Source organism: Microcebus murinus, chromosome 1 (genome assembly GCF_040939455.1).
Source record: "Microcebus murinus isolate Inina chromosome 1, M.murinus_Inina_mat1.0, whole genome shotgun sequence".
Taxonomy (NCBI): domain Eukaryota; kingdom Metazoa; phylum Chordata; class Mammalia; order Primates; family Cheirogaleidae; genus Microcebus; species Microcebus murinus.
This window is the reverse complement of record NC_134104.1, coordinates 150,269,618-150,294,319: the sequence shown is the minus strand read 5'-3', so window position 1 is coordinate 150,294,319 and position 24,702 is coordinate 150,269,618. Positions and strand designations below refer to the sequence as shown.

At 41.7% G+C, this 24,702-nt stretch overlaps 1 protein-coding gene across 1 annotated transcript in view; it reads left to right on the top strand.

Annotated features, from left to right (window-relative positions):
- LARS2 (leucyl-tRNA synthetase 2, mitochondrial) overlaps positions 1 to 24,702 on the top strand; it is a 157,199-nt gene that overhangs the window by 87,823 nt on the left and 44,674 nt on the right. The window contains exons 10-14 of the mRNA XM_012770326.3: positions 6,427 to 6,531; positions 9,417 to 9,532; positions 12,371 to 12,654; positions 16,482 to 16,580; positions 19,852 to 19,989. Coding sequence (XP_012625780.3) covers positions 6,427 to 6,531; positions 9,417 to 9,532; positions 12,371 to 12,654; positions 16,482 to 16,580; positions 19,852 to 19,989 — 742 coding nt within the window. The remainder of the gene's footprint in view (positions 1 to 6,426; positions 6,532 to 9,416; positions 9,533 to 12,370; positions 12,655 to 16,481; positions 16,581 to 19,851; positions 19,990 to 24,702) is intronic.

The window sequence follows — 24,702 nt, the reverse complement described above, 5'->3', positions numbered from 1 at the left end:
TTGACATATGACATTACAGTCACATAAGTCCAGTATGGTGCATTGAGTATAATATAATTTTCCCAAAAGGTGAATTAAAATTACCCCAGGAATATGGACTTATGCCTCTTCTGGTCTTTGAGGTTACATTTTAAACTAGAACGTCGTTATCACTGCTGTCATTTACCATTGCTGACTGGCTTATTTTTTTCCTTGAATGTCAGATTTTGAGGGTAACAAGTGTTAAAGCAGTGGCCACCATGGGTCATGGCAGCCTACATTTGTGACTGGATTTATTACCTGCAGGAGTTTAAATTCTCAAACATGAGTTCCTACTGTTGCTAATTTGGTTTCTACATATTAGCTCTTGATTTGGCACAAGATGACCAAGGTTCTGGTCCCAGATCCATCTGGCTGACTCAAGGAAGAGCATGTCACCTTTTGTCAAGCTTTCTTGGCAGAGCAAGTGATAGGGCTGTCATTCAGGGGTCTTGGAGGACCTTGTGGGTAGAGAAGGAGCTCTGAGGAGGAGAAGACACACATGGGGTGATGCTTGAGTGGCAGACCAGCTGAGCCCATTAGTCAGGGAAAGGGCTGTGAGGACCTCAACAGCCGGAGTCAGAGTGGAGGAAGGGCATAGCTCTGAGGAGTGTGGAAGGCGGCAAGGGTGGGGGATCCTGGAATGATTCCCTGATTTCTGTCTCGGCCAACTGGGTTGCTGATGTTATTGACTATATGTACTGTTTTTGCTTAGTATCCTATAATTTTGTAAAAATTCCTTTAAGAGAGGGAAAAAAGTAAAGTGCTTCCCCAGAGCTCTTGAAATTTAGTTTATTTCCATAATCATTGACGTCGCCTCCTTTTCTCAGCTGACCAACTCTGACTTAAGTCATGTTATGTAAGCTCTGACTTGATAGGAACTAAAGACCATAAAAGGCATCAATAGAAAAATATCATCAGAGTTCTAGAAGCTGTTCTGTCTTTTCCCGAAGCCTTTTCTTGCATTCCTAATATTAAAGTATTCAAACCCTGGGGCTTTGGAACCACACGTTTCAGCTCTGAGTCACCAACTATCTACACAATGCATTTTTTGCCAAAAGAGCAAATGAGGTCTCTGTAAAGGGAACATAGAACCCTGTTGTTATTGACACATTAGAGATACATTAGAGAGCAAGAGCCTCCCTGGAGGCCCCAGAACATTAAATAATTAATTGCTCCTATTGTTTTGCCCCTGTCTCCATAGTATCAACATGGGGGTGGGACAAAGGGGTGGGGAGCAGATCTATAATGTGGGGGTAATGATTTGGTTTTTAACCAAACTGTTTTTAGTAGTGTTCTTTCAGCACATGTTAATAGATGTTATGAGGAGAGAAAAGCTTCTGTGGTTAAAAATTCTGGAATAAGCAAAACTAAACAGGTTTCTTTGCTCTGGACTCCTGAGAGCCTTTGCTCTGCTAGTGTGCACTGCACCTGTCTAAGAGAGGAGGTCATAGGCAACCCTCGTCACACTCACTTGACCTCAGAACCCCATTTCAATAGAGTGTCCCTGGGAATCAGGTGCATGGACCACTGCTTTGGTAAACACCAAATGAAAGTCCTTTGTCTGTCTTTCCAGACAGCATGAAAGACCTGCTTTCTTTGCAGTGGGTGCCCTGAGAGCAGAGGATACCTTTTGTCTGGAATGTTTCCTTTGTAATGACTAAAGCGTTCAGCTGTTATCTAACCACCATGTGAAATTCTTGTTTCTTTGGAATTCTCCATGAAGTTCTTGGATTCCCCCAGCACTGGAGTTATAAGAAATCTGGAGAACACTAGACCTGATCAGGAACTTCAGCGTTTAGTTGTGTCCTTTCTAAGAAATAGGTTTTGGCCAGATACAGCATACAAGTTGCTATTAATATCATTCATTCATTGCAAATCTGTTAATATTTTATTACTCTCTCTTACAGTAACTTTATTGAGATATAATTTACATACCATACAGTTCACCCACTTAAAGTGTACAATTCTCTGGTTTTAGTATATTCATAGCGTTGTGCAACCATCATTATAGTCAATTTTAGAACATTTTCATCATCCCTAAAAGAAATCTCAGGCCCTCTAGCAGTCACCCCCTCCCCACCTGTTCCTGACTAATGCCCAGCCATAGGCAACCACTAATCTAATTTCTGTCTTCATAGATTTTCCTGTTCTGGACATTTCATATAAACGGAATCACATGATACTTGTCCTTTTATGTCTGGATTCTTTCACTTAGCATGATGTTTTCAAGGTTGCTCCATGTTGTAGTATGTGTCAATACTTCATTCCTTTTTATTTCCAAATAATACTCCATTGTATGGATACACCACATTTTATTCATCCATTTATTACTTAATAGACATTTGGGTTATTTCTACTTTTTTGCTATTACGAATAATGCTGCTATGAACATTCATACAAATTTTCTGTGGACATATGGACTTGTGTTTTCACTTCCTTGGCTCTATACCCAGGAGTGGAATTGCTGGGCCATAAAGTAATTCTATGTTTGAGAAACTTCCAGACTTTTTTCCAAAGTGGCTTCACCATTTTACATTCCCACCAGCAGTGCATGAGAGTTCTGATTTCTTCACATCCTTATCAACACTTGTTACTGTCTGTCTTTTTGATTACGGTCATCCTCATGAGAGTGAAGTGGTATCTCATGGTTTTGATTTGCGTTTCCCTGATAGCTTATATTGCCAACCATCTGTTCATGAGTTTACTGGCCATTTATATGTCTTCTGTGGAGAAATATTTGTTCAGATCCTTTGCCCATTTTTTAATTTTTAATTTTAATTTTTGTCTTTTTATTCTTTTATTGTAATAGTTCTTTATATAGTCTAGATACCAGTCTCTTACCAGATACATGGTTTACAACAGCAGTCCCCAACCTTTTTGCCACCAGTGACCAGTTTCATGGAAGACAAATTTTCCACGGATGGGGGTAGGGTGGTTGGGCAGGGAGGCGGAGCTCAGGCTGTGATGCAATGGATGGGAAGCGGCTGTAAATACAGATGAAGTTTCACTGGTTGTTCTTAATTCTGGGTTTGTCTTTTCACTTTCTTGATGATACCCTTTGAAGCACAAGTTTTTCATTTTGATAAAGTCCAATCTATCAATTTTTTCTTTTGTTTTGAGGGATATATCTAAAAATACCATTGCCTAATCAAAGGTCACAAATATTTATACATATGTTTTCTAAGAGTTTTATAGTTTTAGATTTTATATTTGGGTCTTTAATCCATTTTGAGTTCATTTTTATATATGGTATGAAGTAAGGATCCAACTTCATTCTTTTGCATGTGGTCATATTACTTTTTAATTCACGTTGTCACATACACGTTTCTTAAAAATCAGACTGCTTCTTCCTCTATTTTCTGGTCTTCACTTTCTGATATGCTGCCAAAAAATGTTTTCTTTGTATTTATGTAGGCTTCATAATTGCCTTTTTCCTGTGGTCCCCAACCCTGGGCCGTGGCCTGGTACCAATCTGTGGCCTATTAGAAAACAGGCCGAGTACTGAGCGCTGTACCATCTCCCCAACCCACGACACCCCACCCCCTCACCCTCAGTCCGTGCAAAAATTGTCTTCCGTGAAACCAGTCCCTGGTGCCAAAAAGGTTGGGGACCACTGTAAATCCATACATAATGTTCTGTGAACTCAATGTACTTAATTTTTTTTAACTAAATTTCCATTTGAAGCTGTACCATGATATCTTAAGTCTTCCTTATCATGTTGAATATTGGCCTTTTTCATGTTCAGGGCTGTTTTGGAACAACCACTATGATGATTTATGTCAACATGGCTCTTTGCTTCTATATAACTTTCCTTAGGAGACATTCCCAAGAGTGGGATTTTTTTGGTCAAAAGATTAGGAACATTTTTCTAGTTCTTGTTACATGTTGCTTTTATTGGTTTCTGAAAGGGCTATATCAATTTCCAGTGCTATATCCAATGATATATGAATTTCACTGCAACTTCACAAATATTAGCATTATTCTTCTAGAAGTTTTTGATAACTTATCAGGTATAAAAATGGTAACAATTCATGATTACTTTAATTTTCTTCGTTTTTTCTTTCTTTCTTTCTTCCTTCCTTCCTTCCTTCCTTCCTTCCTTCCTTCCTTCCTTCCTTCCTTCCTTCCTTCCTTCCTTCCCTCCCTCCCTCCCTCCCTCCCTCCCTCCTTTCCTTCCTTCCTTCCCTTTCTTCCCTTTTGAGACAAGGTCTCGCTCTGTTGCCTGTACTACAATGCAATGGCACAATCATAGCTCACTGCAGCCTCAATTATTATGTATTACTTAGGGTATAAGTTTGGTGGCTATGACAGAGTCCTAGATAAACAGGAGCTTATTTGTCGCCCACATGAAACTCTTGAGTGTGTGTGACGTCTACTTTGTGAGGTCATCAGGGCCAGCACTCCTTCCATCTTCCTGCTCTACCTTTTTAGAGTCTTGCCCTTCTCCATGTATCTGAGTTTCTCTACACTTCATCTGCAATCCAGGGAGGGAGTAGGGAGAAAGCGGGCTTATGCCTTCCCTTTTAGCAGCTGTTTCTGCACATACCTTATGGCCACACCTAGCTGCAAGGCAGACTGAACAGTGCTGCCATTACCTAAAATAAACACTTAGCCATGTGTTCAACTCAACATCGTATTGACGAAGCAAAAGAGGGGGCAGATCCAAGAATCCACTGGTAGTCTATGCCACATGCTGTTTCTCTGGCTTAGACCTCCACGTCTGTGTAATATGCCTATACTGCTTTCTCCCAATTCAGCAATTCTAGCCATTGCCTTGTGACTTTTTCTCTTACTCCACCACTCCTCACCTCCCAGCCTCCTGATAGTATTATATCATAATTGCAGAATTTGCAAATATACATCTCTTCTTTGAGAAGGGACAATATGGAATCAGAAATAATGGGTCTCCACTTTGAGAAGTGAGTCTGTACTTGGCCAGCTTGGGCAACAGGTGGCTCCCAGCTAATACATCTGCGCCAGGGGTACTGGCTGAACCTCAGCCTCGGAGAGACCTATTTGGGTTGATTTTCATTCTTATTTCTACCTCATCTCATACTGTGCTTCCTGGCACCCAAGGTGAAAAAAGATAAGAGCTGGCTTAGATGCCTATGGAGCCTGTTTTTACCTCTTTAAAATATCAGTCCTAATTCCTACACTTATTTTAATTTTGAGGTTTATAAAATGTATTTTAGATAATTACGTGAAGTCCTAAAAACATAGCAAGTGTTATAAATAGTGAGAGTTCATAAATTATAACTATTGTTAGTTGTTTATATTGTAAATTAACCCAAGGGAACTTACTAATTGTTTACCACCTCCCATCCCTTCTTCCTTTGGGATTTTACTTAGATCTTTATGCTTCCAACCCTATGTGTATTCAGTGAAGATATGTACATTGTACATGTATGGCTTGTCTCCCCGCTGCAGAAGTTGTAATAACCTTCATTTAAGATGATACAATGTTTGGATAAATTAGTGTTTTATTAGGGCCACATAAACATTGCTCACAACTGAGCCAAGTATACTATGATTACATTTTTCCTTTTTATATAACTTTTTGTTTTTCCTGAAATTCATAATGTCCTCATTTTTTTTTTCATTTGTTTTGTATTCTTTGACTTTCTGGCTAAATCGTCCCACATTATCTCCAGAGATCCTTGGAACTCCTCTCAATACAGTTTGCTACATATTCCAATCTGCCAGATAATCTCTTTTCCTGAAGATGTCCTATGTTCTGCTCAGATCTGACCTGGTCCCTCTCCAGGTCTCTGCTACACATCTTTCCTCCCAGAACTTCCCTTTGTCTGTGTTCTGTGAATGTCATTACCCTTTTTGCTTTGTTGGATCCCCCATTTCCTGGATCCCATGCCATTCTCTTTTTTGATTTACCACTTCATTTTGCTGGAACACATCCTCCAGTGTCTCCTAAGAACAGGGTACATGGGTAGAAAGTCTTTTGTCTTAGAATGTCTAGAAATCTCTTTTCCTCCTTTCTGCTCAGTCATTTTCTACTCCTTGTCCACTTGTATCTTCACATGTTATGGTTTAGAATTTCAGATGTCTCCTACTTTCACTACAGATAGATTTTGTGCTTCTCATTCTTCTGTATATTTGAGGTATTTTTCAAAAGTGTTGGAATATCTTCCCTCACCATCTGGAAAAGCAGAAATGCTATTTTCACTTCTTATTAGCCTGGATGAATATTTTCTTGTGTGCTTGTTTAATCTTTTGATTTTCCACTGGTGTGAATTATCTAGTAATACCCTTCAAAGGACAAATTCTCTAACAATTAGCACAAAACACAGAAGTTCTAATGCTTCTTTTTCTCGCTTGTTTCCTCTGAGATTCAGGTGGTGTTGGTGTTTCAGCTGACTGGCATCCACAGTTATTTGCTCTCATTTTCAGATTGCCTCACTCCTGTGACGGCTGTGAACATGCTCACCCAGCAGGAGGTCCCTGTCGTCATCATGGCCAAAGCTGACTTTGAGGGCTCTCTAGATGCAAAAATAGGTAAGTAGCTGTTAAAATATAATCACGATAATATATTTTGCAGGTTTAAGATCGAAATACTCACCTGTTGCTATCTTCTGGAAGAGCTGACTGTTGATTTCTATGATCTGTTTTGCCTCTTTGTAAAAATGAAATCCCCCTTCATATAATCATCCCTTATTTAAGAAATACATTTTGAAAACATACTAAGTATATTGCACCTTGCTATTTGCTATTGAGAATAATAAAAAAACAAAGTCTGGCCTGCAAATCTTGCCCGTAGGGTTAGTTGGTGAGACTTGTGCATATGATGTGGGGAATAATATAACTCAGATGAAAATCCAATTTCAGGCCAGGCGAGGTGGCTCACGCCTGTAATCCTAGCAATCTGGGAGGCTGAAGTGAGTGGATTGCTCGAGGTTAGGAGTTGGAAACCAGCCTGAGCAAGAGCGAGACCCTGTCTCTACTATAAATAGAAAGAAATTAATTGGCCAATTAAGATATATATATATAGAAAAAATTAGCCGGGCATGGTGGCACATGCCTATAGTCCCAGCTACTCAGGAGGCTGAGGCAGAAGGATCACTTGAGCCCAGGAGTTTGAGGTTGCTATGAGCTAGGGTGACGTCACGGCACTCACTCTAGCTTGGGCAACAAAGTGAGACTCTGTCTCTACAAAAAAGAAAAAGAAAATCCAGTTTCAAAAATCACAGTACCAACAGTAACTGCTGAGAGGGGGTTCAAAGCACAAATGATCAATGTGGGTTGGGTTTTTGGTGAAGGCTTTGTGGAGGAGGTAAACTTGAGCTATTCAAGAAAAGGATTGTGAAACAGCAGTAAAATTGAAGGCATATTTAGAACTGTAAATTGGATGTCCTTGGCAGCCTTACTCATTCGTGAGCGTTCAAAACTATCGTCATGCAACAGGAAGTCTGAGAGTGAACAAAGAGATGGGAACCTAAAGACAGCTTGTCCAAAATCGCCTTCCTTTAGAATAGACCCGTGCATCTCTCTTTACCAACATTCCTACTGCAGATTCCAGCCAGTCTCCAGACTACCAAAACCTTGCATAGGGAATTATTTCCACACTATTTCCTAGCACACAGAAGTAGCATTTCTTCTTATATTCACAGTTTTTTTCCTCACGGTGCTCAGATCGGTTTTTGACGAAGTGGTTTGAAGAAACATCAAAGAAGAAAATTGATGTTACTGTCTTTTGACCATTTTAAGTGTGTTGTTTAAAAAAATAATTTGTTCTATTATTTTATGCATTTTATAGTTAGTAAAATTTATTACATATAACCAGCCAGGATAAGCAGTAAAAGAAGCATTTATTGATATGGGTTTTTTGGAGTGGGGGTCTGTTTGTTTGTTTGGTTAGTCTTTTGATTCAAATCACTGATATAATATTGAGAGTTCTGGAGGGAAAAAAATCAAAATTTTTAGGTGTGCATGGAAAATCGTTTTTCCTGTTGTCTTGATTTCCCACAGTTGCATAATTAACACTTTCTAAATTACTGCTTTTTGTCCTCCAAGAAGAACAGAAGCAGAAATAACCAAGTGGTATTTTTGCCATCCCACCTGCACTGATACAAATAATTCATGTTCCACTGGACTTCACATGACCAACACCCTGGCCTAGAGCGTTCTTTATATGGGCAAATAAATTTTCTGATTACAAAGTCTCCTTTTAAACATTACTCCTACTTATTCCACACTCTGTTGTGGAATGTAGTAAATGACTATTTTTCCCTTCTTTTTGGTACTATTTATTTCTTGCCATTTGTCCTCATCCTTTAAGTCCAGTCAACATTTATTTGCTTCATTAGATGTTTTTTGTGAGTAATCTCAGCTAGAACACTATAGAACTTTCCATAATGTCACAGAGCTTTTCATCATACCAAAGAGCTTTAGAACATGTCTCCCACACATTCAACTACCCTTTTAGGACAGTGTCCAGAGAGGCTGTTCTAAGAGCTGACTTAAGCATTTTGTGCATTACCCTTAGTTTTATTTCTCTCAGTTTCCACATGATGTGTTCCACAACCATGTCAGCAGTTTTGACAGATGACCCTGTAGCAAGAGTTCTCAACCAAGGGCGATTTTGCCATCAGGAGACATTTGGCAATTTTGGAGACATTTTTGTTTGTCACATCTCAGGGAGTGCTACTAGCAGGGGCCAGGGATGCTGCTCAATATCCTACAATGTGTAGAACATCTCCTGCAACAAAGTCCTTAATGTTGGTGGTACCAAGGTTGAGAAACTCTGCCCTTATGGAACCAACAACTGGGGACAAAAAAAAGCTCTATTTTTATGAATAGCTAAAGCCAAAACAGCAGGCTGGCTGAGTGATTTACTAATGCTCAACAACCTTCCTCAAGAACCTATCTGGGTTGAAGAATAAATGTCTGTTTAGAATGTACTGTTGCCTTTGGGAACAAAACCCAGTTGCTGGCTTTTGACTTCCTGACTGAGTGGATTTTTCTAGGGTGCTGGGAAATGCTGGAGGAATCATCCCTGCCTCTGGAGAGAAAACCACTGTCCCCTGTCACTGAGGGAATTCAAAGAAGAGCCTTCCACAAATGCTTGTTATTTACTGTTTCATTGGCAAAAAGCACTCAAAATTGAGTATTTTAGGATTATACCTATTTTTAAAAAGAAATTAAGCAAAGGAAAAGGACTTAAAGGATATAATACCAATAGGGTAAACTGGTTGTGCTAGGGTGGTGGGTTTCTCCAACACTGTGTTCCATTTTCCCAATGAATGTTGTATGACTTTAAAACTTCCATAACTACAAGAGATAGTCTCCTTGAAGAAACTAAAGCTGAGTGTCAGTACTGTCAATTATTTTGTGATTTGAGCACTTGTTAAGGAGATGTTTTGTGTTTCTTCCCCTCTGAATAGGAATTCCCAGCACCAGCTCGGAGGATACCAAGTTAGCCCAAACTCTGGGCCTGTCCTACTCTGAAGTCATTGAAACTTTGCCAGATGGCACAGAGAGACTGAGCAACTCTGCCGAGGTTGGTACCCCATGGCATGGCCCAAGAGCTTACTTCTAAAATGATGACTTTGATGTGTGTTTGATAAGACATTTTCCTTCAGATGCACTACAACCTGTCCCTTCACTTGGCCCCATACCTAACAGTCTCGTAGTCTCCTGTCCTTCATCTACAAAAACAAACAATATTATTCCTTAAGATCTAGAAGCTTATCACCTCTAAATCAAATCCATTCCTAGAATAGGATGGTATTGACGTAGCTAATTTTATTTAGGAATCTTCTGCTTGAGAAAAATATCTTTTCTGTGGAATCTCTGGTTCTTGGGAGAGATGATAGAAAGTGGCTCTTCTTCCTAGAGAAGATATCTGTTCTTTCCAGATTACTGACTTTATTTATGCCTTGAGTTTAACTCATTTATAAAAATGAACAGAGGAGTTCTGGGTCATATTTATTTGGTCAGGGTTATTCCAGCATGAGACAGCAGCACTTGAAAATGATGCATCTGGCATGATTTGAGCCCAGCCTCTATGTTGAACTAAACTAGAAAGTGTGATGAAAGAGGTGGGGCGAGGGGTGGGAGGGGAACATGGGAGCAATGATTCTCAAACTTGAGCACACCTCAGAGTCACCTGGTGACTTGTGAAAACACAGATTGCCTGCCCCCCCCATCCAGAGGTTCTGCTTTAGTAGTCCCAGGTGAGACCCAAGAATTTGCATTTCCAATAAGTTTCCAGGTGCTGTTGCTACTGTTACTGGCCCAGTGACCACATTTTGAGAATCAAGGGCCTAGATTCTAGGCCCTAGAACCTTGCTACTCAATGTCTCGTCCCTGGACTAGCAGCATTGGCGTCACTCGTTAGAGATGTGGAATCTTAGATCCCATCCTGGTCTAATAAAATCCCTGTGTGCTTCATGTACACATTAAAGTTTAAGAGTGCTGGCTTAGAGCATTCCTTCTTAAACTTGGAAGCACATTGGAAACACCTGGAAAGTTTTTAACATTGCTGATACATGTGTCTCACTGCAGATATTTTGGTTTGATGGTTATTTGTGGTGAGGGCATGGGTCAGACATCAAGAGTGTTCAAAACTCCCCAGGTGATTCTAATGTGCACCAGAGTCAGGATCCACTGGCTTAGCATAGAGCTTCCACACCTGGCTATGTCTCTGAATCACCTGGGAAGTGCTTGCTGGCCCCACTCTGAGTGATCCTGATTTAATTAGACCCAAAGATCCACGTCTTTCAGGTTTGGGGCTACCTGGCTATAGGATAGTATATGTATATGTATAGGATATTATATGTATTTGTATATAACTATAGAATAAAGGAATAATGGCCAGGTTTTCTCCTTTATAGGGAGTGACAGTGTTTTCTGACCTCATGTTTGTGCCTTCACTTCATAAATTGCATCCTCAGACATGAATCATGCTCTAATATATGGAAACTGAAATCTTAGTTTAGACCTTGTCAAAGCAGGCTCCCTGGAGGTAGGGCAGTCCATGCCACTGTATCTAAGGGAGCCCTAGTTAACCTTCTGCAGGGCCAGAAAGGGGACACCCAAGGCCAAAATTATGCTTCTGAAGTGCCCAAAGAAACACCCAATGCTCAGCATAGGACTCTGAGCATTAATTATGCTCTTTGGCTTCTTTCAAATAGCTTCTGATGGTCTATTGTATCCTCCCCTGGCTCTAGGGTGAGTATCTAGAGTAAAGGAATTGCTTCAGGGAGTGGAAAAAGAATGGAGGGAGAAAAGCTGCTTTCATCTGTGGCCTTCTAGAACATGCAGAGAGTGACACATGGAGAAGATAGACTTTCAAGAGAGCATGTTATGATTTGCATCATAACTATGTGGTAATGAGAGTACAGAATGTAAGACATGCCTTCCCAGAGTGTGAGTGGTTCCTTGGTAGGGAGCTCTGGACTTCAGAAGACATTTCAGACCTTTCATAGTAAGGGCTACTCTTGCTAAACATAGCTGTGTTTTCTTACTCTTTGTGCCTCGTAACAGTAAGCTCCTGAGGACACGAGCAGATCATATTTATCCCTGTGCCCCAGTCCTAGCACAAGCCCAGGATGTCACAGGGGGCAGAATGTCTTCATTGAACACATTCAGAGCACCCACAGTCTAGGTTGTCAGGAAGCTGCACTGGCTCAATTCGTATAATCAGTCTGGCTCTCCAAGCAGCATCAGGTGAAAAGAGAATTTCTCTTTTGTACTGTTAGTGTTCTGCCTTGCTGTCTATAAAATGGGAGCATTTGAATCCAAAAAGAGTGGTCTGGTTCTTCAGGCCGAGGCCCCAGTTTGTTCCTCTGAATTCCTTCTGCTTTAGGATAATATTGAATATTTCTTTTCGGGATATTTCCCACCCTTTTCCCCCAACAGGGGAGTAGTCATTAAAAATACATGTCATGCAGTTCTTCACTGGCAGCTAAAAGCTGGTATTGGATTATCTCTGTAGGTGTCACAGCTCTGGGGAGAAGGAGAGCCACAGAGCCAGGGCCAGCTCACCCGCTAGACACAGTACACACAGTACCTGGGCCCAGAACACTTTTAGAGGTCTGAAAAGGTTTTAATTTCTTTTAAAATAAAACAGAAGAAAAAAACAAACTTTCAGGATCAAAATTTATAATACACTTGTCTTTATATCAAAACAGATCTAAAATATAATTTTTAATGTTCTCTTAAGGAGGAAAGTGCCTACAAAGGCGAAAGCACCCAGGTAGGGCTTGTGAAAGTCGTCATGTGGCTCTGCACAGGACTGGTCCCTTGGGAGAACCACACAAACACGGCAGTACAGGCGGTGGCATGGGGGTGGCAACTTGCCTTACTCAGGGAGAAACAGCTCTCTCCTTCTCAGTTCACAGGTATGACCCGGCAGGATGCTTTCCTAGCCCTGACTCAGAAAGCTCGGGGGAAGAGAGTGGGTGGAGATGTGACAAGTGATAAACTGAAAGACTGGCTGATCTCGCGGCAGCGGTACTGGGGCACGCCAATCCCCATTGTCCACTGCCCAGCCTGCGGCCCCACGCCCGTGCCTCTGGAGGACTTGCCCGTGACCTTGCCCAGCATCACATCTCTCTCCGGCAAGGGAGGCTCCCCACTGGCCGCAGCTTCCGAGTGGGTGGACTGCTCCTGCCCCAGGTAAGGGCCGAGTCCCTGCAGCAGTGACTGCCTGTGCCTGCAGCACCCTGCTGGGATTTTAGACACTCCCCCTCCTTCCTGGTGCTAACTCCACACCTTCTTCCATACTTCCGCTAGGCTGGAAAAAACATCTCAGGTCTTTTGAGACTTCTGAAAGAAGGTTCTGGAATCTGTGGCCCAACCTCTGTGATGGGCATCCTTCCCTCTCCTCTGAACTGCTGGAAGCAGCATGTCAATTCAGATCTATCCCAGAAACATCTGATGTGACTGATTGAAAAGCTCGATTTTCATGATAGCTTTGTAAAAAACCACTTTCTTCCATTTTATATTCCAAAGAGCTTCTTGGAGATGAGAGAAAATGTTTTCTCTCCTCCGCCTTGCAGTTTTCCAATATAGTGGCGATGATCACAGTGGAGATTTTATCACAAGCAGCAGGATGGTAGCAAAGACAGTGAGCGTGCTCAGGGGCTTCGATCTTTAATAAACTGAAACACACCATATTTCCTTTCTTCTCATTTTGGAAGTGGGATTCTGTTTTTCAATTTCATGTCAATTCACTGGCATGTCTCAGGTGTGATTTTTTCATGATGCATTCTCAGCTGATTAAGTAAATAAATAGCAGATATCAAGCTGTAGTATTTTCCTTCTTCCTCTGTGGAGAAGCCATTTTTCTCTGCCTTATAGGTCATGATGAGGATGTTTTAAAATAAGTTAGTCCTCTGTCAGTAGAGAGCTGAGTTAACAGGGTGGCAATTAGGTAGCCACACAGTGTGATTGACAGTCTCAAGCTGGGGTGTCAGACAGTCATGGATTCAAGTCCTGGCTCTGCCTCCTAACTACTGTTGGACTTAGGAAAGTCATTTACCTTCCCTGAGCCTCGATTCCCTCATTGAAAACTAAAATAACCCCCTTTAAGGGCTGTTCAGAAGACTAGAATTAACACATGTAATTCTGCGCAGTGGCGCCTAGCAGGTGATCAATAAATGGAAACATCACAGCCATCCTGCCAGCCATTCTCCCAAGTCCTCACCCAAGTATGTTTTAAAATTCAAGGTGGAGTTTGTAGGCAGGAACATAGGAAGCCGTGGGCCACATTAGGGTAGAAATGTGGGCTGCGAGAGGAAAATGGCACCCACTCTTTGTTGATAAGCAACAACAAAGGGCTTCCCCTCCACAGACAGTGGTGGCCTGCCTCCAGCGCAGCAGGTGCAGCCGTGTTGGCGAGGATAAGGTTTCCTGCCCTGGCTGCAGAACCCCTGGAGGGCAGAGCTCAGGCCTTGGTGCTGCTGGTCAGGGCTCCCTGGATGATCCTGATGAGCACCCAAGGCTGTGAGCCACTGAGCCAGTGTGGCCAAGTGAGACAGCATGGTGGCATGGATGGCAGTGGCCAGCATCCAATGGATGTGGATCCTTACTCTTGGGCTCCAAGGCCTTAACCACTCTGAACCCCAGTTATTCATCTGCAAAATGGGGGTATGAGCAGTGTCTGTGTCATAAGCCCCAGGGTTACTGGGGACTAGGTGAGAGAATAGCTGTGAAGTATTTGGCTCAGTGCCTGCCACCCAGCATTAGTATAATTACTATTGGGGCTAATACTGATAATGCTATCACCATCCTCTCTCCCTCCCACTTACCAAGTGGCCTCATCATCATCTAGTTTTTAGTATCACCACGGTGAGTGTTAGCCGGATGTTATTTCTTCTATAAATTGAGCCCTGCATTTTCTTCCTCACTTGTACCTCACTTGCACAGGTTAGCTGAGGAAGAAAAAGTAACCTTTATCTCCTAATTATTTCCCAGAATAGTTACCTGTGTTTTGGTTGATTGGTCTCCAAATAAAAAGATCTGGCTTTAATTTAGAAATGCACTGTTGAGACTGGCTTCCTACAGGAGCCCTGGGTGGTAGGAAACAGGATTCCCTGAGGGCTCTCTCTAACAAGCTCCTACCCTCAGGGACCACCGCTGTTCCCAGTGGGAGGCCCCCTGATTAAAATGCAGGGGACTCTTGGGGGGGTCCCAGAGCCCTGCCAGATCTGGGGCTCCCATGCTGTCTGCTCAGCCACTTGCATTTAATCATCTGGCTTGGGGACTGGGGGCAGGGATGGGGGTTTGGCTTTTCCTTGGGTAATATTTTCCTTGGGTAATATTTGTAAAGCCAGTATGAACTTCTTCACAAGTGTGAAATATGAATGCAACTATACTTTATTTTTAAATTAAAAACAGACTCAAGCTCTTGCATGCTAAATTAACAGAAGACTCATCATTTCCTCTTGGGACTCCTCATCCTCCTCCTCAAATTCTCCAAGAGCCCCCAAGGACTTATACTGCCCAAAGTGCAGTATTTGGAGAGACAGCTGGCCTCAGAAGGGAGAGCCCAGCATTGGAGCCATGCACTCTGGCTGTGGCTTCTCACTGCCGCAAAGCGGCCCTGCTGGTGGCCGGCTCTGCCATCAGGCAGCAGGTGCTGATGGGGCTTCAGGAGTCCTCACGGGGGCTAAGGCCCCTCCCACGCTAGGCCTGATGAGGGCGCCCTCTCTGGAGTTCCTAGGTGGCATGGCTTTGGTACCTGGTTCTTTCAGGCTCACACCCCTAGGAATGTTCTTAAGAATTCATGTAGCAGCTGGTCCCCTGTGAGACCTTGGTCTTCCCAGGGCCTCTCCATCCCTGGGACAGGAATTGCTTTTGCTGTTCAACCCTTCACACACCGAGGATCCCACTTTATTCTCCATTGTAAACACCAGGCTCTCTTCACCTTCTGTGAGGAAGCTAGCTTTACACGGTGCTGTGGTGGTAAATAGGTAATGACCAGCTCTCTGATTTGTGGTGTTTGCCAGTTTCTGGGATGTACATACGCCCACCAGGCCAATTTCAAGCAACAGGCTTGACGTCACTGTCACAGAGTTGGGAAGAGATGCTAACAATTGATTTTCACAAGCTGGTGGGAGCCGGCTCTAGCCCTCTACTGCCTTGGGGCTTCCACGGTGACTTATCTTTCTCTGGTCATCCTGGTGGGATTCTGCACCCACACCCCAGAGCAGAAGTAGAAAAAAAGTTTATTTTCAATCCATCACACTCCATTTGGTTTTCAGTTTCAATTTGCTCCATAAGCATCATAAAGCAGGCATGGGCTGAAGGCAGTCTTGAGGGGCCTGAAATAGAAGTGGATGCACAAAAGAGACACTTAATCATGTCTTGTCTTTTTGGGTGGTTATATTTTCTACTAGGTTAAATTCAGAGAAATAGAGAATGAGACTTTTTTTTTTTTTTTTTTTTTGAGACAGAGTCTCACTTTGTTGCCCAGGCTAGAGTGAGTGCCGTGGCGTCAGCCTAGCTCACAGCAACCTCAAACTCCTGGGCTCAAGCAATCCTCCTGCCTCAGCCTCCCGAGTAGCTGGGACTACAGGCATGTGCCACCATGCCCGGCTAATTTTTTTTTTTTTCTATATTAGTTGGCCAATTAATTTCTTTCTATTTATAGTAGAGACGGGGTCTCGCTCTTGCTCAGGCTGGTCTCGAACTCCTGACCTCGAGCAATCCGCCCGCCTCGGCCTCCCAGAGAGCTAGGATTACAGGCTTGAGCCACCGCGCCCAGCCGAGAATGAGACTTTTAATTGTTGAAGATTGAAAGTTTTACTTTGTAAATTTCGTCAAAACATCATGTGCTGTAAGGTATAAAAAGAGCTTTCCCTGGATTGTCTTTTATGATGTGGCATTATTCTTATGACATTTTAAATTCATACTCATTGTCATAGCTCTCTCAAAAGCTAGTGGGAAATAGCATTAAAATTTAAAAAGAAACCAGTTGATGAACTTCACTTATTTCTTAGGTGTAAGAGAGCAGCCAAGAGAGAGACAGACACGATGGACACCTTTGTTGATTCTGCCTGGTACTACTTCAGATACACGGACCCCTGCAACTCTCACAGGTAAAGCCTCTGCCCAGGGCGTGGTGCATGTGTCAGAGTGAGTCATCCAAGAAACAAAGACTAGGATGGGATGAGACGTGCAGGAGATGTCTTGGGGGTATGCCTATGCCAGTTAAAGTGGAGAGGAGCAGGAGTAGGCAGGGTGAGCCCTTGGGCCAGTTCACTGTCCCTCAGACCATTGGAGGGCCAGACTATAGTTTTAAAAAAACCATGAACACATTCCTATGCATACTTCACATATCTTATTTTGAAGTAAAAAAAACAAACGGGCAAAAACACCCGCATGTGGCCTGCGGGCCGTAGTTTGAGGACGCCAGCCTTAGACCATGGTGCAGATGTGACAGGTGTGATGGGGAAGGGGAAGGAGGAAGGATTGGGAGGAAGAGCCTCAGATCACAGCCCAACTCTGAGGAAGCCTCAACCTGATCTCTGGGAAGCCCCGGGCAAAGCTTGTCCATTGTAGAGTCCCAAGTCAGGCAGAAATGGCTCTACTCTAGTCCCCTCCCCCTAGTCTCCTGGGAGCAGCCTGGGAGAGCACAGGCTGGCAGGAACACCAGAGTGGGCCCAGAGGTGCAGCAGCCAGAATCTGTCAGTCAACTGCGCGCCTCAAAACAGGCTCTCTTAGAGGGAGTGTGTTAAATTATTCGGTTAGATTATTCACAGCCAAGCAATCCCAGCACAAGGCAAATAAAAAATAGAAAGGGAAGGAAATACCATTATAATACCCTCCTTGCAGTGAAATGCATTTATATGATTATAAAGATGAAATGTTATTTATTTAAGTGAAAAAATGATGTAACTCTACAGGGGTGGGTAGGAGGTGGGGAGTGTGAGAGATCTCAGAAGCATCAACTCTAATCACACATGGTCAATAGATAATTCCCAATGGATAAACCAATAAAGAGCATGAACACATTTTTATTAAAAAAAATTATAAAAATTATAATTGCCAGGAGGAAGAGTCAAAAGAATTAAAGTGGCTAAGGGACAGGCCTGCAAGGAAGGGAAGAATTGGGGCTGGAGACCACTGTTTTTCATTATAAACCTTTGGGTGCTATTTTATTTTTCAGCTATATTCATGTATGTCTCCGACCAAAAAGCAAGTAACAAATTAAGGGAAAGAGAGCAGCGGGTAGCTAGGGAAAGAGAAAGAATGAGAGCTAAAGGGAGATCTTCCGGAGCCCAGGAAGAAACTCAGCACTGTGATTAATTAAAAGGACCTTGCCAGGTTGTTCTTATCCATGGTAGCAATATTCTGGAACCCTGTCATCTACGTGTATTCGTTATTGCTTGTAAAATAGCACACTTCTGGCAAGATGGGTGCTCCTGCCTTGTCCTGCCAGAGTTCTGGCCACAGTATTGTGAGCCTGTAGTTTGAGTACATTTCAGAAATGAGTGGGAGCCCAAGTAAATGGAGCTGTGCAAAGGCAAAAAGGGTACCAGGTGACTGCTGTGGCTGGGAACCACCAGTTTGGCCCTGCCTAGCCCACAGAGGGGCTCCTCTTCTGGGTCTGCCTTCTAGAAGGAGCCACCAGTGCATTCTGTTTAGTAACAGCCGGCTCAGGCTGAGAGGGGAGTCAGACTTTGCGCCTCCTCAGGGTGCTTCACTGGCAAGCCTTCCTGCAGATGAAATTCCGGGTTTCAGGGATGGGACCTTTGACTGGCAGAAGATGCAGCCTGAGACCTCCACAGCCCCCAGCTTGTGAATTCCACAGAGCATTCCGTTTCCCACATAGCATGCTGCTGTTAGCTTCAGCGCTGGCTCAAGTTCTCACTAGGATGCTTTCCTGGCTGGATCAGAAATCCAAGCTGTAGCTACTTTCAACATTTCACTCCTTAATTTATCCCAAACTTGTTTTCTGGCTAAATACCATCCTTCACTTCCCCTTTCTTTTCTGTCGCCTGGATTGGCAGTTGAATTTCTTTAAGGAACTATTTTTCACACAAATTAAAAAAAAAATGTTCTTTTAATTTTACCAGAATGCTGGCACAGTGACAAGAGGAGAGAACACGGAGCTACATTCAGAAGCAAACGTGTGGTGGTGGCCAGGCTTGTCCCTTGCTGGGTGACAGGCTCTTTTTGCAGCCTCAGAGCAGGAGCCAGCCAAGTCCGTGCTGGGGAAAAAGGGCTTTGAGCTGTGGGGGAGAGAATTCACAAATGTTTGAAATCCTCCAAAGGCAGAAGTTTTCTTGGCTGGCTGACCTCAAGAGAGGGTGTTCACTTTGAGAACAAAGAGGTCTGTCCCCAGCCAAGGTACTGCCCCCTTTTCTTGACGGTGCCAGCCAGAAAATAGAGATATTTCCTTTCCTCTCCAGTGTCCACTACGACCTGGGAGTTTGAGGAAGCCTTTCATTTAGTATCTGTTGGCTAAAAAGTATCTATTAGGTGGGAGAGAGTTATTGGGCTATTCAGTGACAATTTGCCCTAACCACGCTTCATTGCATCCAGCGGGCCATATACAGGCTCTTACTGGCTATATTTTAAGGCTGCTTTTAAAAATTATGACCGGATTTCTGTTTTAAAATGAGCACTTCATATCTGCATGTTAATCTCCATTGTAGATGCCACATTGCCCTCTATTGGTAAGAACTCAAAAGTTTCAATTCTCTAATCATAATAAAAATGAAAATAAATCTAGATATTCAAATATTCATTCTACCAAGATGCCTTTTTTGCTGATATATTTTCCTCTTGTCCTCATTTCCCGCCCCTCCCCTCCCCCCAGAGAGTCAGGTTCTCACACTCACCAAGGCTGGAATGTGGTGATACAGTCACTGCAGTCTTTAACTCCTGGGCTCAAGTGATCCTCCCACCTCAGCCTCCCGAGTAGCTGGGACTACAGGCTCATACCACCACACACAACTAATTTTTTATTTATTTATGTTTTTGGTAAAGATGAGGTCTCACTATGTTGCCCAGCCTGGTGTCAACCAATCCTCCCACCTCGGCCTCCCCAAGTGCTGGGATTACAGGCATGAGCCAACCACGCCTGGCCTTCTTGTCCTCATTTTATATGAAAGTTGTGTTTGTTCAAGTATTTTAGTGATGTTTTCTGTTACAGTTTTTATAGATTTTATAATTAACATTGACCGATCTGACTTTTTCTTTTGTATTATATAAGCTTTTCTGTTATTATATTTTAAAAAGAAAATCACTGTTATTACTTGACATAATTCATTTCAGGGTATATGCAAATTATAACAGGTCTATCTAATTTACACAATTTCGACAAAGCAAGTTTTAAAAAATGTCCATTTTTCTTTCTTCCAGCCCTTTTAACAGAGCGTTGGCAGATTACTGGATGCCTGTGGATTTGTACATTGGAGGGAAAGAACATGCTGTCATGCACTTGTTCTATGCGAGATTCTTTAGTCATTTTTGCCATGATCAAAAAATGGTCAAACACAGGTGAGCATTTATATTACTTTGCAAAAGGATTCAGTTCTATGAATGGCAACTTGAAGGGGGTGTCAGTTCTTCCGAAGCAAGCTAAACATACATAGCAGGAGAATCCTATTCATCAAGTATACCTTGGAGGTCGCTGTCAGCCTTAACCATCTGAAGTATGTTTATATTGCTTACTCAGTTCTGGGATATGATGTTGCATGCTTGCATAGAGCCTAGCCTTAATTTGAGATTGTTACTTGTGAGGCAGAGAAGAGTGGTCCATCGTGTTTATGGCTTTTATAGTATCTCATATGAGGTCATGCTTGTCATCTGGTCCCTCTATGTAAGCTCTGTTCCTAAGCTTGGCTGAATCCTGCCTTGATATATCACTCTGATAAATGCAAATAAACACTTAGAATATAGAGAATCACATTGTAAATCCACTGATAAATTCTTAACCTGTTAGCCTATAATCTGTTGTTCATAATGTTCAGAAAATGTGTATGCTTTTTATCCCTGTGAAATACATCATATATAGAAACAATATGTTTGATGTATTATATAATTTAAATAATAAAATGAATATGCTTGCCCCACTCCTCAGTTTAAGAAATAGAATATTACAGGTACCTTAGAATCCCCAGATACTGTCATACCATCCTTTTTCCTGTGCCCACCACCCCTCTTCTCACTAACACCTATCTTGAATTTTGAATTCCTCATTTTTTTGCTTTTCTTTACAAATTTTTAAATAATAATATATCATTGGTTCCTGTGTTTGAACTTTACATAAGTAGAATCATAGTTCATGTATTCTGTCTTGCTTTCCTCACTCAGCATTTCTTTTGAAATTCAGCAGTGTTGCTACATGAAATTGTATTTCATTCCTATTTCGCTGCTGCATGGTATTCCATTATATGGGATGGGATTTCCAATACAGAACTCAGTTTTTGTGTCCATACCACCATTAATGGTTGTTCAACCGTTTTGTGAACAAAATGGCCATGAACATAACTTGCACATGGTTCCTGACATAAATGTGTCAGCATTTCTTCAGGGTATGTACTTAAGAGTAGAATTGCTCAATTGTAGGGTGTACATGTGTTCAACTTTACTAAGAGACCCCAAGCTGTTTTGCATAGTGGTTACATAAACCTACACTCCCACTAATAGAGGTCAGGGGTCCCATGTCTACATCTTCATCAACATTTCGTAGGCTGGGCACGGTGGCTCATGCCTGTAATCCTATCACTCTGGGAGACCAAGGCAGGAGGATTGCTTGAGCTCAGGAGTTCGAGACCAGCCTGAGCAAAAGTGAGACCCTGTCTCTATTAAAAATAGAAATAAATTAGCCATACAACTAAAAATGGATAGAAAAAATTAGCCAGGCATGGTGGCACATGCCTGTAGTCCCAGCTACTCAGGAGCAATAGGATTGCTTGAGCCCAGGAGTTTGGGGTTGCTCTGAGCTAGGGATGCCAGGACACTCTAGCCCAGGCAACAGAGCTAGACACTGTCTCAAGGGAAAAAAAAACACTCTATATTGTCCAACCTTTTAAATTTCACTAAAGCAGTGGGTATATAATGGGTCAGTTTGTGACTTAAATTTGAATTTAAAGACATTGATTACTTAATGAAGTTTAGCATGTTTTTAATATGTTTAGGATCTCTGTGTTTCCTTTTGCATTAAATCTTTGTACTCTTTGGTTTTACATTTTTCTGGGTTGTGTTTTCTTGATTTATAAAAGTTCTTTAAAAATTTTGAATACTGATACTTTTTCAGCTGTATGTATTGCAAATTTTTTTCCCTAGTTCTTGGCTTATCTTATTTTTATGGTGTCTTTTGATGAACAGAAATTCTTTTTTTTTTTTTTTTTTTGTTTTGGAAGTGAGAAGCACAGAAATTCTTAATGTAGTAAAATGTAATAATCTTTTCCTTTATGGCTGTTGCTTTTAATTGTGTCAGCACTGTTAACGGAACAGACCTTTTCCCCACTGATCTGTGGTGCCCTCTTCATCATAAATCAGGTTGTCATATATGTAGGAGCCTGTTGATAGGATCTTTATTCTGTCCTTTGGTCCATTTGATTTTGCTGTGCTAGTTATTTACTGCCTTTGTTATGTTAATTTTACAAGTCTTGATATCCAGTAAAGGAAGTCCTCCTACTTTGTTCTTTTTCCTCGGGAGACCTTTGGCTATGATTGAACTTTTCATTCTTCCATACAAATTTTAGATGCAGCTTGTCACATTCCACAGGTGTCTGTTGGGAATGTAATTGGAATTGCATTGAGACTATATGTTTACCAATATCTTTCCTCACTCTTCCTTCTTGCAGCTCTGACCTAAACATCTGCAATCATTTTCCTTTTGTCTAAAATTTATACTTCAGAATGTCTTGTTTTCCTTAGTGAAGATCTATTAGGTCGTATTTGTCTGAAAATATATTTATTTCAAGCTTGTTATTTTAAATCTCATTTTTAAAAGATATTTTCATTTAACACACAATTCTAAGTTAATAGTTTTTCTCTCAAGCTTTTGTTTTTGCTGATGAGAAATCAACAGCTACTGTAGGTTGGTTTGTTGTGCCTTGTTAGATAATCCATCTTTTCTCTCTGTTTGCTATTAAGGCATTTTGTCTTTGGTGTTTGAAGTTTATCTGCTATATCTAGGTATGGATTTCTTTTTATTTATTCTGCTTGGGATTTGGGCTTCCTAAAGCTATAGGATGGTATCTCAAAAGTTCTCAGTGACTGTCTCTCCAAAGTATCTCTTTCCCATCCCACTCCCCCTGTTTTCTTCTTTTGTAACTTTGATTAAGTGTATTTAGACTACTCAGTCTATGTTTCATGTCCTTTCACATTATCTATCTCTTTGTTTCCCACACTGCATTTTGGGTAATTTCTTTTTATCTTTCTTCCAGTTTCTAATTGTTTCATTGTTTCTAATCTGCTGATTGACCCATTCTTTGAGAGATTTTTTTTTCTATTTTTTTTTTTTTTTTTTTTGAGACAGAGTGTCTCTCTCTCTCTCTCTCTCTCTCTGTCACCCAAGCTAGAGTGCAGTGGTGTCATCATAGCTCACTACAACCTCATACTCCTGGGTTCAGGCAATCCTCCTGCCTCAGCCTCACAATAGCTGGGACTACGGGTACCTGCCACCATGCCCGGCTAATATTTTTTGTAGAGTTGGAATCTTGCTATGTTGCCCAGGCTAGTCTCAAACTCCTGGCCTCAAGCAACCCTTCCACCTTGGCCTTCCAAAGTGCTAGGATTACAGGTGAGAGTCACTGTGCCTGGCTGAGTTTTTTATTTCACTTATTATATTCTTCATTTGTAGAAGTTCTAGGGTTTTTAAATCTCCTTTATTGTTTTTGTGGTCTCTTCTTGCTATATTTCAAGACTTTATTTCCTAAAATATATTAAATAATTATTTTGTACTATCTAACTGATAATTACATATTTAAGGTCATTATTGGTCTGATTTAGTCATTCATTATTTCTACTGTTCTCACTCAGAGTGCCTAGTTCCTTGGAAAGAGAGAGAGTGTGTGTATGTAGTTTAACTGTGACCTTATATTCCTTGAACCTTTCTTTATGGGAACTCTTTGAAACCTCTCTAGAGATGATTTGTGTTAGTTTCTCCCTGTTGCCTGGAGAGGCTACCAACCCAAGACTACTGTAAATTAAATTTTCTGCTTGAGGATTTTAGGTCCATACAGGTGGCATGAATTCAGTCCCAAACCCATATGAGGGTCAACTTATATCTACAAATTCTCAGGAGAAATATTTTTCTTTCCTTCTACACATCACCATAGTTAAGGTAGTCAAGTTTCCTTGCTTTTCTGTCCTGAACCATAGGTTTATTTCTACTTCACCTTTCTACTGATGGTTCCTGCCTTATTTGAAGTCGTCTAGACTCCCAAAGTTGGTTGGCCCCAGGTTTTATAGCCCATCTTTTATGCTCTGCACCATGCTCAAAAGTTCATGATCATTGGGGTTCCATAGATACCTCAAGATGGAAACTGGCTTTAGGAACTGTATTTTCCTTAGGTGTTTTTGGTATGTTTTGTTTTGGTTTAGTTTGTTTGGTTTGGTTTTTGCCAGCTCAATGAAACATTTAAAGGAACATATTGTATATCCCATCTGGCTTTTTCACTTGCTTTTCATAAGGACAAAAATTCAGGTTCTCTTATCTGATCTATGGCCAAATGCATAATTCCTGGAATTTTTTTTTTTCAACTGTCATTGTGTTGGGTTTTGTTTGTTTAATACAACATCCTTCAGAATTTTTTTTTTTTTTTTTTTTGAGACAGAGTCTCGCTTTGTTGCCCAGGCTAGAGTGAGTGCCGTGGCGTCAGCCTAGCTCACAGCAACCTCAAACTCTTGAGCTCAAGCAATCCTCCTGCCTCAGCCTCCCAAGTAGCTGGGACTACAGGCATGCGCCACCATGCCCGGCTAATTTTTTATATATATATTAGTTGGCCAATTAATTTCTTTCTATTTATAGTAGAGACAGGGTCTCACTCTTGCTCAGGCTGGTTTTGAACTCCTGACCTTGAGCAATCCGCCCGCCTCGGCCTCCCAGAGTGCTAGGATTACAGGCGTGAGCCACCACACCCGACCCAGAATATTTTTTAATTACAGAGAAAAAAAGAGAAGAAATGTCTATCTAGATAACCTACGTTGACAATTTAAAGACAAAAATAGGCTGGGTGCAGTGGTTCATGCCTGTAA